General features: G+C 43.6%; 3 protein-coding genes across 7 annotated transcripts in view; 2 read left to right on the top strand and 1 right to left on the bottom strand.

Annotated features, from left to right (window-relative positions):
• LOC108657275 (uncharacterized) overlaps positions 1-16,417 on the top strand; it is a 29,412-nt gene that overhangs the window by 9,705 nt on the left and 3,290 nt on the right. For all 5 annotated transcript variants that reach the window (XM_089264944.1, XM_089264940.1, XM_089264941.1 and 2 more), the window contains one exon: positions 5,889-5,982. The gene's annotated coding sequence lies outside the window, so the exon portion shown is untranslated. The remainder of the gene's footprint in view (positions 1-5,888; positions 5,983-16,417) is intronic.
• LOC108655926 (uncharacterized) lies at positions 6,639-8,776 on the top strand. The gene is made up of 2 exons (XM_018107750.3): positions 6,639-7,186; positions 7,257-8,776. The coding sequence occupies exons 1-2, from the start codon at positions 6,752-6,754 to the stop codon at positions 8,637-8,639; spliced, it is 1,818 nt and encodes a 605-aa protein (XP_017963239.3). The 5' UTR covers positions 6,639-6,751; the 3' UTR covers positions 8,640-8,776.
• LOC108657274 (uncharacterized) lies at positions 11,070-12,896 on the bottom strand. The gene is made up of 2 exons (XM_018109814.3): positions 11,483-12,896; positions 11,070-11,406 (listed from the first exon to the last, which is right to left on the bottom strand). The coding sequence occupies exons 1-2, from the start codon at positions 12,875-12,877 to the stop codon at positions 11,290-11,292; spliced, it is 1,512 nt and encodes a 503-aa protein (XP_017965303.1). The 5' UTR covers positions 12,878-12,896; the 3' UTR covers positions 11,070-11,289.

Below are 16,417 nucleotides of genomic sequence, written 5' to 3'. Positions count from 1 at the left end.
TGAGACTGAGACTGAGACTGAGACTGAGACTGAGACTGAGACTGAGACTGAGACTGAGACTGAGACTGAGACTGAGACTGAGACTGAGACTGAGGCTGAGGCTGAGACTGAGACGGAGATTAAGAAAGAGGGAGATGAATACAGAAAGGAAGAAAGAAAGAAAGGAGGCAAAAGCTAAATATGATTTAACCAAAACATCTATAACATTAATGAGCTTGCATTACATGTTCAGTTATTAAAGATGTTCGTCTATTTAACCAGCGAGCACACACATGTTATTATATGATGTGCGCCTAGGTATTCACAGTTAATTAGCGTTTAACCACCGTCTGATTTCGATCCCACGGATGCAATTACAGGCACTTCCCCAAATGCTTCGCCTGGTAATATCCGCATAGGCCGGGCGCTGAGGCAGACGCAGCGCAGAGGCAACAGCCGGAACTGCCATTTACGTCTCTATTTAGCCCGTGATCGTATTGTAATCGCGGCAGATCCGTATAACATACGGAGGCAGCAGGCAGTCCCTCATTTCTCGCATGTGGGCTGCCGCCAGTAGTCGAGTGTGTGGCGTATTTATGCACAAATATTAAATTAAGTAATTACAATTAATTATAATAAATTATGCGGCATTATAATATGTACAATGTGATGTTGTCTGTGGCGCTGTCGCTCATTATGTCACTCCGGCAATTAGATTACCAGCGTGTTTGAAAATCTGATTTTCTTTTGTTACCAACTTGGTGGCGTCGAGAAAACGTTTTTCGAAAGTAACCCGGGCCCGGCCCAGGCCCGCCCGCTGCCTAAGTAGTGCAATTAGCGAATACCGAACCCCGTACACTGAATACTGAACACTGAATACCGAAAGTAAAAGTGTGCAAACCTCGGAGGCGCCGCGAAGGGAGACTATCTCAGATGCCCAGGTGAATGAATGAATGGGCCGGCGTGTCCAATTAGCTGAACACTTTTGCATAACGTGACCAGCTGCTGCTGGCCGCGGCTATATCTGGGCATATGTATCTCCGATTGCCATTTGGCTTGCGTGCAAATCAATAACATCGAGCGAGATGGATGCCACGCCAAGTCAGTGAGCTTGAGCAAATGAAAGTCGCAGCTGCCTGCAGTTGTTCGCTGTGTGGCCGATGCCCATGCAGGCACCTTGCGAACCGACTTGATTCTCATGATACGCGGCTGGCGCCAGTGTCTGCCCTCAAGCAAACAACAAGCAACCACAACAAAGGCAACAACAGCAACAACAGCAGCTCCCGCTTTAAAACCAACTTCAAGCTTTAACTCACTGCCAGCCATGGCGTAGCTGGCTAACCTTCAATCTCATGCTTAGCTTACTAGCGACTGCTGACTGCTAACTGCTGACTGCTGACTGCTGACCGGCTATGACGTCAATGGCTTTGTTCTGGCGCTCTACGTGCTCTATGCGCAAGCTGAGCGCCAGGTCATGTAATCACGACGGCCAAAAAGCAGCGGTAGCGGTAAAACTGAACTATTGTACATACATACATACATATTTACATGCATATGCATGTATGAATGTATGATGTATGCACATATGTATGAATATATATTTGAATGTACATATGTATAAATGAATGTTTACATATATGAATAAATGTACAAATACATGTATGTATGCATGTATGTATGGATGTATGAATGTGTGAATATATGAAAGTATGTAAATATGTATGAATATACATATATATGTATGTAAGTAAACATGTATGAATGGATGAATGTACGAATTTTTTAATGTGAGAATAAATGAATGTATGAATGGATCAATATGTATATGTATGCATGCCTGTATGTATGTACGGCTATGTATGTAATGATTGTTTTGAATATATGAATATATCAATATATGTATGTATGTATGTGTGATTGTATGTATATATGAATCTGTATGAATATGTGAGTCTATGACTGTATAAGTTTTTGAATAAGTGTGTGTGTATGTATGCACATGCATGTCAAAGTATATTAAAATTGGGGCATTTCATCTAGTTTTAAATAATACTAATTAAATTCTTGGTGCATACACAAATATGAAAAGGTGTTTGTAATAGATCAGTGTCAAAGAATTATTTTAATATTCATTCCAGCTGAAGTCGCAATGCCTAGCAATTATGTCTGCGCATTTCAGTGTTGAGCAGTGCTATACGATTTGCAATAATTTGTACTAAAAACAAACTCGACTCTTGGATATGGTGGGGGATTTGGGGTTTTGAGTTCATTTTCAGCTCATTATTTATTGCTAAGAAACACTGTCAAACAGTGTTGTTTAACAAGCACTGCAATTGCAATTATAGTTTCGCAAATGAAATAGTGTCACAAAATATTTAGTTCATTTTCTGTACAAATTTCAGTGTTGCAAACGATGTTGTTTAACATACTTGTAATGGCAGGCTCATAATTTCAATGAAAAGCAGCGACAATGCGTAAGCGAATTCTTTTGAAAATGGGATTATACAACACTGTTATGCAACACTGTTACACGTCCAGTGGCACGTACATTTGTAAATGCCCCGAGGGCATAGGCATTCCATAATCGTGCACATTTGACTGGCATTATTCTAACTGGGCTAGGGTTGGGCGTGTGTTTCTTTTTTCTGTTTTCTGTTTTTTGTTTTTCTTTGTTTTTGTTTTGTTTTGTTTTCTGTTGGATTTGCAAGCGCATTGCATAATTTATTGTCATTGCCTGGGCTTAAGCACTTAATTAGTGTTATTAAAAATGTTTGGCAAATGTGGAAGTCGTCGACGATGTCGTTTTTTGTTGTCCAAGTCCAACTCGTCACCATCAACATCATCATAATCATAATCATCATCATCATCATCACCATCATTATCATTTGCACATGCTTATTTAACAATTTGCGTTTCGTGCTGTTGGGCTTGAGCTTTTTGTGTTTGTGCATTGGAACTCGCCTGCTTGCTGCCTGTTCGGATATTGGCAATTCGGATGCGCAGGCTTCATTAGCGTGCCGCCTATGCCGATGGTAAACAATCAGCTGAATTGTTGTGGTTGTTGTTGTTGTTGCTGCTGCTGCTGGTGGAAGTTGAATGAACGCAAACTCTGCAAATCACTCGCCAGCCGCGAACGATGCAAAACAATTAAGTGGTAATGACATTTGAGTAGCCTTAATGACTCCATTTGGCGGCGCTCAACCTGACTGATGTTTGGGCGTTTGACGAGTCTCTTAAGTAGTCTCTCTCTTAGCAGCCTCTTGCCACTAAGTGCTGCCACAAGCCGCGGCGGACGTGCGCTCAGCATGCCACTCTTTCACCTGCCTCGGCGCCCCCACCTCCTCTGGCTGCGGCTTACCTGATATCGGCTTATCAACGCCGCATTGCAAAAGTGTGTCAGCCAGTCGGTTTAATCAACGGACCGTCAATTAGGCGACCCCATTGAATGGCGGCGCTGACGTTGCGGGTGTATTCCATCTATTAATTCTAAGCACGCAACACGAACACAGATGGGCTTCTTCGTATTCATGAGTGTGTAGCTGAAAGCTACAGTTGCGGGCAAAAGTCTGCAGACTGCAGTGGCATTGGGGTTTCTTCAAATATATATAAATACATAGAATTGATACATTTTTCGTATGTGTGTAATTATTATTAGTGAGTCATTGTTGGGCAAGTCTTACAACATTATAGAATAAATGCTAAATATCTGTTTTTTACATCACGATTAATTTCGTAAAATAATATTTTAAATATATATGTAAATTATTAAAAGTCATCTGCAAAATTCACTAAAGCTTACAAATATTCTCAATTTACGTATTCATTATGTAAATATTTAAAAAGACTAATTCCGTCTATAGGTCTAAAATATGGTGTATAAATTATGCAAATTCAATTAGGAGTCACTTAATGCTTTGACGTGCGTTGACTTCTGCCTGACACTGTGCGGAAATTAGATTTGCATGTTGCGGCGCTGTTTGTGAGAATCGCATCCAAATTCGGACAACCTGAGCGAGCGATGTGTGTGTGCGTGTTTTACTTTCCCAACAGTTTGAACTGACCAAAAAAAGTCGTCCGGCCTTTGTCATATATGTGAATAAAATGTGTTTAAACACACTTAAATACACACACACACACACATATACATATACATATACATATATATATATGTGTATATATATTTATTTTGAGTCGGTTTACGTTTTGTTCGGGGCGCGGCAAAGTCATGTTCTCACCGTAGCATTATTGTTGCCCAACCCATTTGGGAATTGCGTTTTAGACTTAAACTCTCCGCTGATGCACACCCGCCCAAATGGCGGTTTAATTTCAGCTCAAATACACTTGGCTACCAGCAGCAGCTCAGAGCGCTTGGCATGCAAATCCAATCATGTCCATAAACGTAAACCAGTTAAGCGCTTGCATTTAAATTGCACGAATATGAATCAGATATTAGATTAGATATACACAAGTAGCGCCTGGTAACAGTTGCTTGAGCTGTTTGCCTTACTCAGATTATAAATCAAATGGAATGTATGTATGGCTAGAACATCTATCTATCTATATATCTGTCCATAAAAGATTTATCATCTATTTAATATTGACACCAGTATGGTTTGGAGCGGGTCTTACGTAATGAGACTCCTAGATTTTTCTTGTTTATTACTTTATTATGATAGAGCTTACAGTCGAGCTGTACCGACTGCAGTATACTCATTCATGGTTACATCATTGCAAGACATAAATATTTTATAATATTATATAATTTGTCACGCCCCCAATTGGTATATGAATTTTGGCAAATAATAGAACAGCTCTGTAATAATTATAAGACAATCATTTTTTCCGATCTCAGTTCTCTGAAGTGCCGAAAATGTAGTTTCTAATGTGATGAGGCATGATTCTCAGTAGCATCGAAGTAGTTTGTATTCATACGGATATGAATGGACGGACAGCTGGACAGACATTGCATACAACCCATATACCCATTTCGCTTTCGGTATGAATATAAAGAGTTGTATTGCAGCCATTCACCGACCGTCCTGCAAGATTTCAAGGGGCTTCAACAGTTTTAGTCAGCTTGAGTGGGTTTCAAGGCCGAGAAGCACGAGTCCGGATAGATAGAGACTCGAGAGCACTTTGTCATTTGGCTGTTAAGGCGATTCCTGATTTCGACACCTTTAGAATAGGATGCGCAGAGACTGGGTTTGGCATGCATGGAGGATTGATGAGTGTAAGTGAGATGATTGTGGAACGGGAATTTGTGTGAGGTATTTACTAGTTTAGTTTAGGCCTAGTATGCTCTCTCTGACTGTTATGTCTGCCCATTGTAGCATAAGCAAGATATTGGGCTGGATATACTTGAGTGAAGAACGACCTAAATGAGCTCATACGACTCATGAGATCAGCTTTCTTTTGCAACGCTTTTCCAACTTTGGTCTATATAAATGCCTGTGAGCCATATGTAATGCAGCTGTGTCCATCATCGCTCTGCACTTTATGGCCGTCAATGCGGCCTATGCATAATTAAGTATACGGCGCGCTACGCGTTATTCGCTTGGCTTTGCAATGCAGTGAGAAATGGGGTTTACACTATTTTCTCTCCTCAATAACTGCTCAGGTTTGGACGCTTGGCAATGATAAACTCGAGTGCGCCACGCACTAGTTCAGAATTACTCAAAAACTATTAAACTACATATAATTATTTCGCATTGGGGAAACTGAGCCTCTGTCCCAGTCCCAGTCTCAGCTTCAGCTTCAGCCCAAGCCACGCTGCTCCACTCGAGTGCCGGCTTAGCCGAGTGTGGCCAAGTCAACAGCGGAGCGGAGATCAAAACTGTTTTATAACCAACCCAAACATTGCTGATTGCAAATATTCGTACTTATGTAGACCGCATTTTGTGCCATTTCAGTTGAAGATTGGAGCGGAAGATCAATTCGGAGCAAAGCAGCAGCAGCAGCAGCGGCAGCGGCAATCAAGTACTGAGGCCCCGCAGGAGTCAAATTGTAAGTAAACTCACACTCTCACATACGCATACATATATACATATGCATACAAATGCATGCCACCAATGTGCTGGAGGTGTGGCACATCCGCAAGTTTGCAAGTCTTCAGACGCCACACAATGGCCAGCCCCACAATCATAACCAAAACAATAACAGTAGGAAAAGACGTTACTGAAAATGCAAACACACACACACACACAAATGCGTTGCATTGCAAAATGAGTCGACGCCTATTCAGACCTCTGCCATTGTTGGCTGACACAGCAAAAAATTGAAAAAATAGTCGACTGCAATTGCATAAAAGTTGCAAATATGCAGATTCTCACAGTTTCGGAAATAGCAATCAGACAATCATCATCCGCTGTGAGCGAATAGCAAATGCCCTTTAAAGCTTAAAGAAGTGAACGATGATTCTCGAGCCGGACAAATAATAACATTACTGACTAAATTTCTGTTGCTGCCCAAGACCAACATAAGAAGCCCCGCCCTTGAGCTCATTTGCCTCTTCCTTGTAAATATGTATATGCAGAAAGTATTTTTAAGAAAAACGATATACCTGTACTCCTCTCTAGTTGGCTAAGAATGTTAGCATCGGCAAATGTCAGTGTCTTCTTCTTCTGCTCCATGTTGAGCTAACAGCATGCCTTGACTTATGCTGGAGCTGTCAAACATTTTTCCAGCTTATTGTGTGTGTGTATTGACAGCTCTGAGTGATTGCAGCTGAAAACTTTTTTTGTAAAATTGAAAATTGATAAAAAGTGAAGCAAACATGTTGAACGCCGGCAAGGGCGCAGCGGAACCAATTGGGGCCAGCGACGATAACGCTGGCAGCGCTGCCCAACAGAATGTGACGGCAGATCAGGAATTTGGCAAAATTGACAAGAACGTGACACCATCTCGGCCTCCGCTGCTTGAGACTCCACGCGGCCACGGCGAATCCCCAAAACTTTTTGAACCTAAGCCTATGTCGGAAGAAATGCAGGAGCAGGTGCAGCAGGAGCTGTCGGAGCAGCAGGAGCAGGCGCAGATAGGACAGCCTCCGCAGGAGCAACCACAGGATCAGCAGCAGGCGCAAATAGAGCAGCGTCCGCAGCAGCCGCAGGAGAATGAGCAGAATCAACAAAATCAAGAGTCGCCGCAACAACAGCAGCAGCAACAGTTCCAGTCAGACAATCATAAGAATGAATATAATGAACAGCGCCAGGTAAGCAGCAGCAGCATCATCTTATAGCGCCGGCCCATAACACACTGTCTCCTAATCCTCCGCATCCAAGGGCCCATTGCCGGGCACTCCGAACCAGTGGTGCACACTCAGCAATCGAGTGCACGAGCACGGCACCACAATCGAGATGATGTACACTGGACCGGTGGTGCCCCAGCCAGCGGACCCGCCCCTCGACTTGCGTGCCATACCGGGGGTGACGCACCTCACCATGAATATGCCGGTGAGCTTGCCGCCGGGCATGCAGCACAGCACGCCGGACATGCCGTCCCTGATAAATGCCATGGATTTCTTTAGGCGCCCAGAGAGCTATCAGTCTGCTCACGGCAAAGGAACTAGCACCTCCATTCAGGTCATACCAAAGGACAAGAACAACCAAATAAACACAGAGAAAATCGAGACCGTTGAGGTGCTGCCACTGGGCACCGCGCCGGCAGCACCACTCCAGCGCAGCACCATGAACGCCTGCTTCCAAAGCTTCAGCATTATGAGCTTGGCAGAGGACGACCGCAAGTCCGACGTGCCCGGCCGCGTGGTTTTGGATGCGGAAATATCTCCCAACTATATGCTAACCGCGGAGCAACAGCTGCGCATCCAGGCCGCCATCAGGCGGGAGGACGTACCGCTGACGGAAGCCCTGATGCCCATCGTGAGGGATTTGCAAGAGGAGCACGCTCGCATGCAAAAGTCCGGAAAGGGTTTGCTGTCCACGCCGGAAACACCGCCTTACGGCACCATGAGATTCCACTACGTCGAGCCACCGATAAACGGCTGCCCCAAGGGAATGTACAGCCGTAAGCCGCGCGTCCCCCAGACTCCACGCGTCCCCCAGACTCCACGCGTCCCCCAGGCTCCACGCGCCCCCCAGGCTCCACGCGTTCCCCAGACTACACGCGTCCCCCAGGCTCCACGCGTCCCCCAGACTCCACGCGTCCCCCAGGCTCCACGCGCCCCCCAGACTACACGCGTCCCCCAGGCTACACGCGTCTCCCAGGCTACACGCGTCTCCCAGGTACCACGCGAGTACCACTTCGAGGCTCCATGCGACCCCCAAATGCAACGCGTCCCTCAGATGCCATGCGCCCCACAGACGCCTCGCGTACCCCAAGTACCACGCGTACCCCAAGTACCACGCGTATCCCAGGTGCCACGCGTACCCCAGGCGCCACGCGTCCCTCAGGCGCAACACATCCTACAGGAGCAGCGCATCCTACAGGAGCAGCGCGTTCCCCAGGTGCAGTGCGTTCCGCAGGTGCAGCGCGCTGCCCCGACTGCCGACAACAAGCGCGCCTCGCCCGCTGTACAAAAACCCACTGCCAATATGAATGTGGGCTCCACAATTATGGCTCTTGATGAGAATGGAAATTACAAGGCTATGTTCCTTGAGGATTGGCTTAAATTGAAGATGCAGGGCGATCAGCCAACTGAAAATTAAATACGTAGTAGTTCGACAAGAAGATGATCATCAAGAGAGCAAGATACGCATATCCGTTTTGTATAGTTGAATACTTTTCCACTTCTCTAACTGTATTTGTTTCCGAGTTAAACTTAATAAAAATGCGAAACCCCAAATTCAGGCTGAAATGCACAAGCGAATAGAAGTGCTCGAGCCGGGGTTTCCATCTACAACATACTCTGAACTCTTCATTATTTTTTCACATTTCTCATGCTAGATGTGATCTTTATAAATTAGATATATAGGTACTTGCCAAAGAACATTTTTGTTGTACTTTAAATACGTTTATTTAGATCGTATTCGTTGTATTGTAAGGAAAGGAGAGAGTGGGCAAGGCAAAAGAATACAAGAAATACAAAAATGTGGGTGTGTAAACTGAAAGTTTACTTACCTCTACTCAAGCTACGCTTAAAAAACACAACTCAAATTATCGATTTCTATCGGTAATGATAATTTATCGAAAAGAAAATGGTCTCTTTATGGATATAATATATATAAGCTATTCGTATTCAGTTTTTGTAGATTACGAGTTCCCTGATACGGAGTTCCCGGATAGATAGACAGGCGGAAGGAATGCGATTATATAGACTGAGAATAAATACATACATATATAGTAATATGGATTCAGTCATGTCACATTTCCACTAAACCAATATTCCCATTTGCATTTCCATTGTCAATGGGCTCTGAAGGGTATCAGAAGAGTTTCATGAGCTTTCTATTCAATTAATATTTGTGTAAAGTGATAGGAAATAGATAGACACCTTCGCGGAATCCCTTATATGTATTTTATTGAATACCATTTGGTTCCTTCAATTGAGGCACCCCGTTTCATCACTTCCCATTCAATTTCACTTTCGCAATTCGTCAATAAAGAAAATGCCAACACAAAGCCAGAAAAAAAGTGAAAGAAGTACAAAGAAGTACAACTCAGTGTCATTTGCTCGGCACCAAAAGTTTCGTTTTCTAATATTACCAAATACTGCGAATACAATGCCTTGGCCAACGGCACAGACAACTCGATTGGTCTCCACGGCCGGCGAATACTTGGCCGAAAGCAAACACAAAGAAAGCCCAAGCGATGTCATTGCCAAATTCAGGTAACTGCTGAGCCAAAGCGGGCGTCTTGCTGTATTTATAGCTGCCACCGAAATAGAATTGACCAAAAATGGGCGGCTTCGATGAGGTAGTTCAATATATCAAAGCCCCGTCTCATCAACAATGCCGCTCTTTATGGCCGTTGAAATTGGTTTTGCTTCTACTTTGACCAAAGCGAAGAGACGAAGCTACCTTATTTCCATGAAATGTATGTATATTTGCATATCCTTGGCTGGGATGACAGCTATCAATATACGTCTTCATCAACTTGTCTATGACAGCTAAAGATTCTATTGGAAATGTGTTATTATTGTATAAGTATTGTTATAGTTAAAGAGAGTTTAGGGAAAATAGATAGATATGTGCATTTCTAAAAAACTGAATTGATTTATTTGTCTGAAATCCTTTTCATTTATTAGAATTTACTCTATTATTATTAATCGCAAATATCCTTTTTTATTCCTTTTAACATTCTGACTTTCCCACAACTTTACTGGAGTCCCTTGAGCACTCTCATAAATCATAATTGGTATCTACATCTACATCTCAGTAAACGAAATGACTTCTAAAAACCCATTGTTCGATATGCAATTCAAAATATTGTTGGCATTATTCCAACACAATATTATCATATGTCTAGGATGTTTGTATAGCTTTTCTCTTTTCTAGTATTCAAGAAAATAAAATACTAAAGCAAACTTAAGAGAAGAAGAATTTACAGCTCGAATATACCGATATTTGCAAATTAAGTTCAAACTAAAACCAACTTCGCTTTGAGCGGGAATTACATTAAAGGGCTTCTGAAAACCCTATTGCTAATTCAGTTCATCAAAGATGTGGACGTTCCTTTTGTTGGTCTGGCCCTTTTAGTTTTGCCCAAGTGAAATCCGTCGACATAAATTTCGCTTTGCTCTCAGGCCCGCATTCCGGGGCCCGACACTTTCGATTTGCTTGCAGTAAAACGGAGTTGTTTGTTATTTAAGTGAAATGTTAAATCACATACCCACAAGAGCAGTACACCCACCCAGAGCTGACGCCTCGCCACAAATGTAGAAATCTGGCTGGGAAATGCAAAAACCAAGTGGCAGTAGCGTATGAAATGAAATGAGTTAATTGTTATTGTTATTGCTTATCTTGCTTTGGGAAGACACGCGAAGTAAGAGCTATATGTAAATAGTGTAAATATAGTGTAAATATAGGAAACTAAAAACAATAATAATTACTTGACATTGAGGTGGAATTTATGTTGGGTTGGGCTGGTTCTGGCCGCGAGTCGGCTAAATTGTGTGCGACAGACACATTAAATATGTGTGTATTTTTTTGGTATACTTTATTTTAAAGTACTTTAGTTGAACAGGAAATCAGTACACTTCAAAGACTAACTGTCGATAGCAACCGTTAACAGTAATAATCGAGACGAATGAACTGTTCAGATCAACTTTCTCCAATCATTTTTTTCGTAGGCTTTTTGGGGATCACTTCAACTATAATTGGGGTCCCATTTTAGGATTATATATATAAGTGTAGCAATTCATTCAGTGGCCGGGCTCTTGTAAAAGAATATCTGCATATCTTCGATCGGTCGATTCTCCTCAAGCAGGCGATCCAGCTTGAGCACTTGCAGCTTGAAGAACCAATATTCGGCGTACTGAAATCAAGAAATGGGTTAGGATATATAAGTAGATATCAAATGCACAAATGTCTTCTTTGTCTTCTCTACCCACCGAATCCTGATACTCTTTGCTTATGGAGTCGCAGCGGCTAAGAATAATGCTAATCGGATAGTCAAGTTTCTCGCTGCTGCGTATGCGGTAGATGCCGTTCAGCACCTTGCCGGTGAGCAGTGGACAGTCGATTAGGTAGAGCTCCGAGAGCTTCGGACACTTCTTGATCACATCGAGCAGCTGGTACTCCTTGAGATCTGGACAGCCACTCAGTACCAAGTAGTTCTCAACGCGTGGCATGTTCAGATCAAGTATCTCGCGATCGTAGAACCGGCAGTTGTTCAGCACGAGTCCCTGCAGATGGGTGCAACTGCCCAGGCCAGTATCGCGCAGCCAGTACGTTCCCTCGAAGGTAGCGCAGTTCATTTGGACAATCTCAATGGTGTCGGCCTTGGCGTCCAGCACGTGCCGCATGCACTCAATGGCCATCTCGGGTTTCTGCTCGCCGTAGGTCAGCTCCAGCAAGTGCAGTGAGGGCAGTGCCAAGACCTCCTCGCGCGACTCCAGGAACAGCAGCAAGGGCAGCGAGAGGTCCTGCAGACAGTGGCCGGAGGTGATGCCCTGCAGAGAGGATGGTGGATTCTTGCACTTTATGAACAGCCGCTTCAGCTGCTTGCAGCGCTCTAAGATGCCCGTGAGGGCCGACTGGGCCACATCGCCATGGAGTACCAGCAGCTCCAGCTGCTGGAACTGCTCTATGAAATGCACCTGCACCTCGCAGTACACCTTGAGCCGGCGCAGGTTGCGCAGCATTTTGGGCAAGGCATGCAGCGGCCACTGTGGCATCATCGAGCCGCCGAGGACCGCAGCGATGCCGACGACACGCCCGAGTCCGGCATCTCCGGCTCCCGGATCCCGCTGCCGCTTGGTCTTTAGCTTCGGCACCGCCTGCTGGCTGAGCAGCAGCTCGCAGTGCTGCACACTGTTCAGTGCCTTGACACCGGCTCGCTCCAGCACATTGAGATTGTCCTGAAGGCGATCGGCTGTGAAGTACACATACCGAAAGTGGTCCATCATGTTGTTGAGGAAGTAGCACAGCGGCTCGCCGCTCAGCTCCTGCTCCAGCTGCCGGAAGTCCAGGCGCTTGTGTGCGCTGCGCCAGACGCTGTCGCAGACGTGCTGCACCTCCTGGTGGTCGCGGTAGAGCACTACCTGATCGGACATAGGTAGCTTGCAGATCAGCTGGCGCAGCTTGCGAAAGGCCGCATCGTGCTCCTTCTTGCTGCTGCTGGCACTCGAGCTGCCGCCCGACGACTTGGCAATCTCATGAAATTCCATCGAGAAATCGATTCGTTTTCCAAATATCGAGAGTACCACGAATGCCAATAAAAAAGTAGATTTTGTAAAATGTCTGCTACACGTGTTAGCTTGTGTCTGTTGTGCTTGAATATACATTAGCTTTCAAAAAAGGGCCCTAACCCAACCAAACCCAGAAACCCCAGCCTACTATGCACAGAAGTTGTCTCGTCGCTATGCATATTGGAGATTAAGTTGGGGAGTTGGGGTTAAGACGAGGATATCCCAACAAGAGCAGAGGTTCTGTAATATCACCTGACTTTAACTTTATAGAAAGATTCATTCTATAAGTGAAGTTTACAGAGTTGACGAGAAATTTAATGCACAACAAACAAATCGAATGGAATTTCCACAACTCTGTCAGCTCAATCCAAAGGGAAGTTTTCGCAATTTGCGCCTTAACCCCAAAGAGCTTGCAGTGCGTAGAGCTCAGAGTCTTGCAATCAGACATTTCCAGTTGTTCCTTTTGCACTTGAGTTGCGTCCAAGTTCTAAGCTAATAAATACTCGCACACATAACTCAAGTAAATAGTTAAGCAACCCTCAAAGTGGTAAACTATGCTGCTAGGAGAAGTCTTCCCCCCACTCCCGTACCCTCCCCCTCGCGCACCCTTTGAGATACTTTTCTTCCAGTGACATCGCGTGCGCCGCTGCTGACATTAGAAAGTGAGCGTGAACTTTCCCATTGTTTTTGTTTTGTTGTTGGCCTGAGGCACGACATTGCTAGCCGCATTATTGCTGTGCCTCAGTGCAGGTGTATATATGTATATATGTGTGTGTGTGTGTGCCACGCCCCTTGCGCTATGTGCTATGCCTGATTTTGGCATTTGCATAATATGTATACCAAGCCGCATTTAATTGTTGCCATTTGGCCAGACGGCTTTTCAATTTGCATTGTTGTTTCTTGAAGGTTGCACTTGTTTTTTCCCTCTCTTAATTGCAGTTACCGACACTCACACACACATACACAAACACACGCAGGTATAGACAGTTTCTGAGCTGCACTTGTGCCAGTTTTCGTTTGTAGTTTACTTTCGCATATGAAAGTGCATCTGATTCGCTTTTGCTTTTGCTTTTGCCTTTGCCTTTGCCTTTGCCTTAGCTGTTTTGCTTTCTTGCCTTGTCATCCCGCCCCAAGGGCCCAAAGAGCCCCAAATGAGATTTTGCAATGGCTTCCACTGGTCTTAGCCGCTTCAACTGACCTGTCCGCTCGGCCTTGAGTCCATTTGAAGTGCCCGTTGTTTGCAATTAGATGCAATAATTGGCTACCTTTGCTGTGGTCCTATTCAAACCGCGATTTCATTGTTATTGCAGAACAATATTTGCCATGAGCTATTTATGTTGTGTAACTGCATAATGAGTATTGATTCGGTTGCTATTTGGACTTGCATAAACTGGAATTTAATCGTTAAGAATAGCGATCTATGCTAATCTAAAGATTGTAGAGTCCATTCCTTCTCAGACTATCTTACCTTTGCTGGGGGAATAGTTGGAGTGAATCGAAGAACCAGACGATCGAGAGTGATCCCTGCTGCACTCTAAAGAGTCAGCTATAGTAATCTAAGCAAGGAGCAACTCCTTTTATTTATATATACATTCTTAACAGGAATATTCTAATAATCCTAAGACTCGAGTCTGTTGTTTTGTCTCCTTGGCATTGGTTATATAGTTGTCGCTTGAGCAGAACAGAATCTTTATATGCATGCAAGTGAAATGCACAAGAGATGCTTCCAGATAGATGCAGGCTGTCGCCTAGCTCAACATGTTATTATATTAATAATCCTTTCTATTCAATTTAGCATACCAAACTTGTTGACAAGCACGGAGAATGCAAAATATATTATATTCACGTTCAGTTCAGTATGTTTTCTTTTTTTTTATATGTCTCTTGATAAAAGCTTTCATTAAAGAACGCTAATAGCATTCTAATAAACGACGGTAATTAAACTTGAAATCTAGTATATCCGATAATTGAGTTGACCTGAAAAAGGTGAGCAAAGGTGCATGAAATTGATATTTATCTCCACACACCACGTTAGCATTATAGGTATATATGTGTGTGTGTACATGTATACAAATATATTGTGTCGAAACACGGCAATCGGAACTACTTTGATACAATAATGCTGATAGGAATATAATTTATTAGACCATAAATGTCATATGGAATATGTATATTAAATATATATATATGTACGTATATTTGTACATCAATACTTATTTCTATGTATATTATATATGTTTATAGACCATCGCATAGTAACTAATACTATTTTTGTGAAGGGGGTATTTTCGGTGTATTTCGCAAAAATCATCAGAAACAAATTAACTCTGACCGAAAGTAACGGGATTTTTTCGTAGTTCTTTGCACTCGGAGTAAAAAGTGGGCATCTTTTCATCTTTCCACCGGGAAAAGCAGCGTCTCGTTTGATTTATGTTTTGCCGAGTGCAGCACTGCTATTTGCATGAGCCTAACTGTACATGTGATGTATGATGTACAAATTGTAAATAATAAACTATAAATATAAATTAAAGTATAATTAATTTTTGCACTTCACGAAAAGTTGACAGTCGCATAGAGTCGACACTTGGAGCCCCCATTTGTATATCTGAGAATACTATATATGATGATGATGATGATGATGTTGATGATGATGATGTTGATCAAAGCAGTAGACAAAAGAAAACAAACGCATTCAATTTACATAAGGCCTTCTTGAAATTGCTGCTCCAGCTGCTGCTCTTTCTAGGGGCGTTGCTCATGCGCGTTCCGCTTTTGCGCTTCTGGTGCGGCTTCACCTTAACGCCAGTTGCTCCTCCAACAAGCACGTCTCTTGTCTGGTTGTCTGCTGTTTGCTGTGTGTTGTCTCTCTGCTCGTTTGGTGTCATTCGTTACGGTGTGCGGTCTTTGTTTTGTTATGGTTTGTTTGTTTATACACATACTTCGCCGTTTGGGCAACAATTGTTATTATTTTTTTATTTACTTTTTTCATTTTTTCATTTGTTATTATTCTTTACGGCATTGTATTCAATTTGTGAGCTGTAGAATATGATGGCAGCAACAATTTGGCTGGCCGACCTTTAACGCCTCGTGCTATGCATAAACTGTCGCCCATAATTTGGCTTCATGTTTAATGTTCCGCGCTGCGTATACGTAATATGGCACCTCAATCGCTCTCGGCCACATGTCAAGAGCGTCCCCTGGCCCGTGGCCCTGTGACGTCAAAGGCTGTAACCAGCCCAACGAGGTCAATGTGGGTCAAAGTTGACATTGCTGATGGGCTGTCGATACAGGCGCGCCCATACACTCGCACCCTACTATCTTATCAGCGCGCAGCTGGAGCGATTTTCAGCGGGCCTGGTTTCTGTAGACATTAACCCAAAAACTGAAAAAGCACACACACACACACAAACAATTGGGAGTGCGTACATGGTTTTTAGGCCAAGCATACACTCTATCAAATTGGAGCATCGAAAAGGGGTCACCCAGACTGTGGCATACCGTGTACGGCACACCAATGGGTATCAGAAGTGCTCGAAGGTGATCGAACTGAGCATTTGTTACGTCTTGGCTAAAGTAAGATTATGATGTGAATGGATCTCTAAGCAGCAAATTTAAGTACCGAGAATGACAACGTGA

The sequence above is a fragment of the Drosophila navojoa genome, chromosome X, assembly GCF_054131105.1.
Source record: "Drosophila navojoa isolate 15081-1374.11 chromosome X, UAZ_NAV_1.0, whole genome shotgun sequence".
NCBI lineage: Eukaryota > Metazoa > Arthropoda > Insecta > Diptera > Drosophilidae > Drosophila > Drosophila navojoa.
This window is presented reverse-complemented; position numbering and strand designations above follow the sequence as displayed.

Excerpts from the sequence above, each read along its gene's own strand:
- LOC108657274 (XM_018109814.3), bottom strand. The coding sequence starts at position 12,877 with ATGTATATTCAAGCACAACAGACACAAGCTAACACGTGTAGCAGACAT. Across the intron at positions 11,407-11,482 it reads GCAAAGAGTATCAGGATTCG|TACGCCGAATATTGGTTCTT; the intron begins GTGGGTAGAGAA and ends TCTTGATTTCAG.
- LOC108655926 (XM_018107750.3), top strand. The coding sequence starts at position 6,752 with ATGTTGAACGCCGGCAAGGGCGCAGCGGAACCAATTGGGGCCAGCGAC. Across the intron at positions 7,187-7,256 it reads AATATAATGAACAGCGCCAG|GGCCCATTGCCGGGCACTCC; the intron begins GTAAGCAGCAGC and ends TCCGCATCCAAG.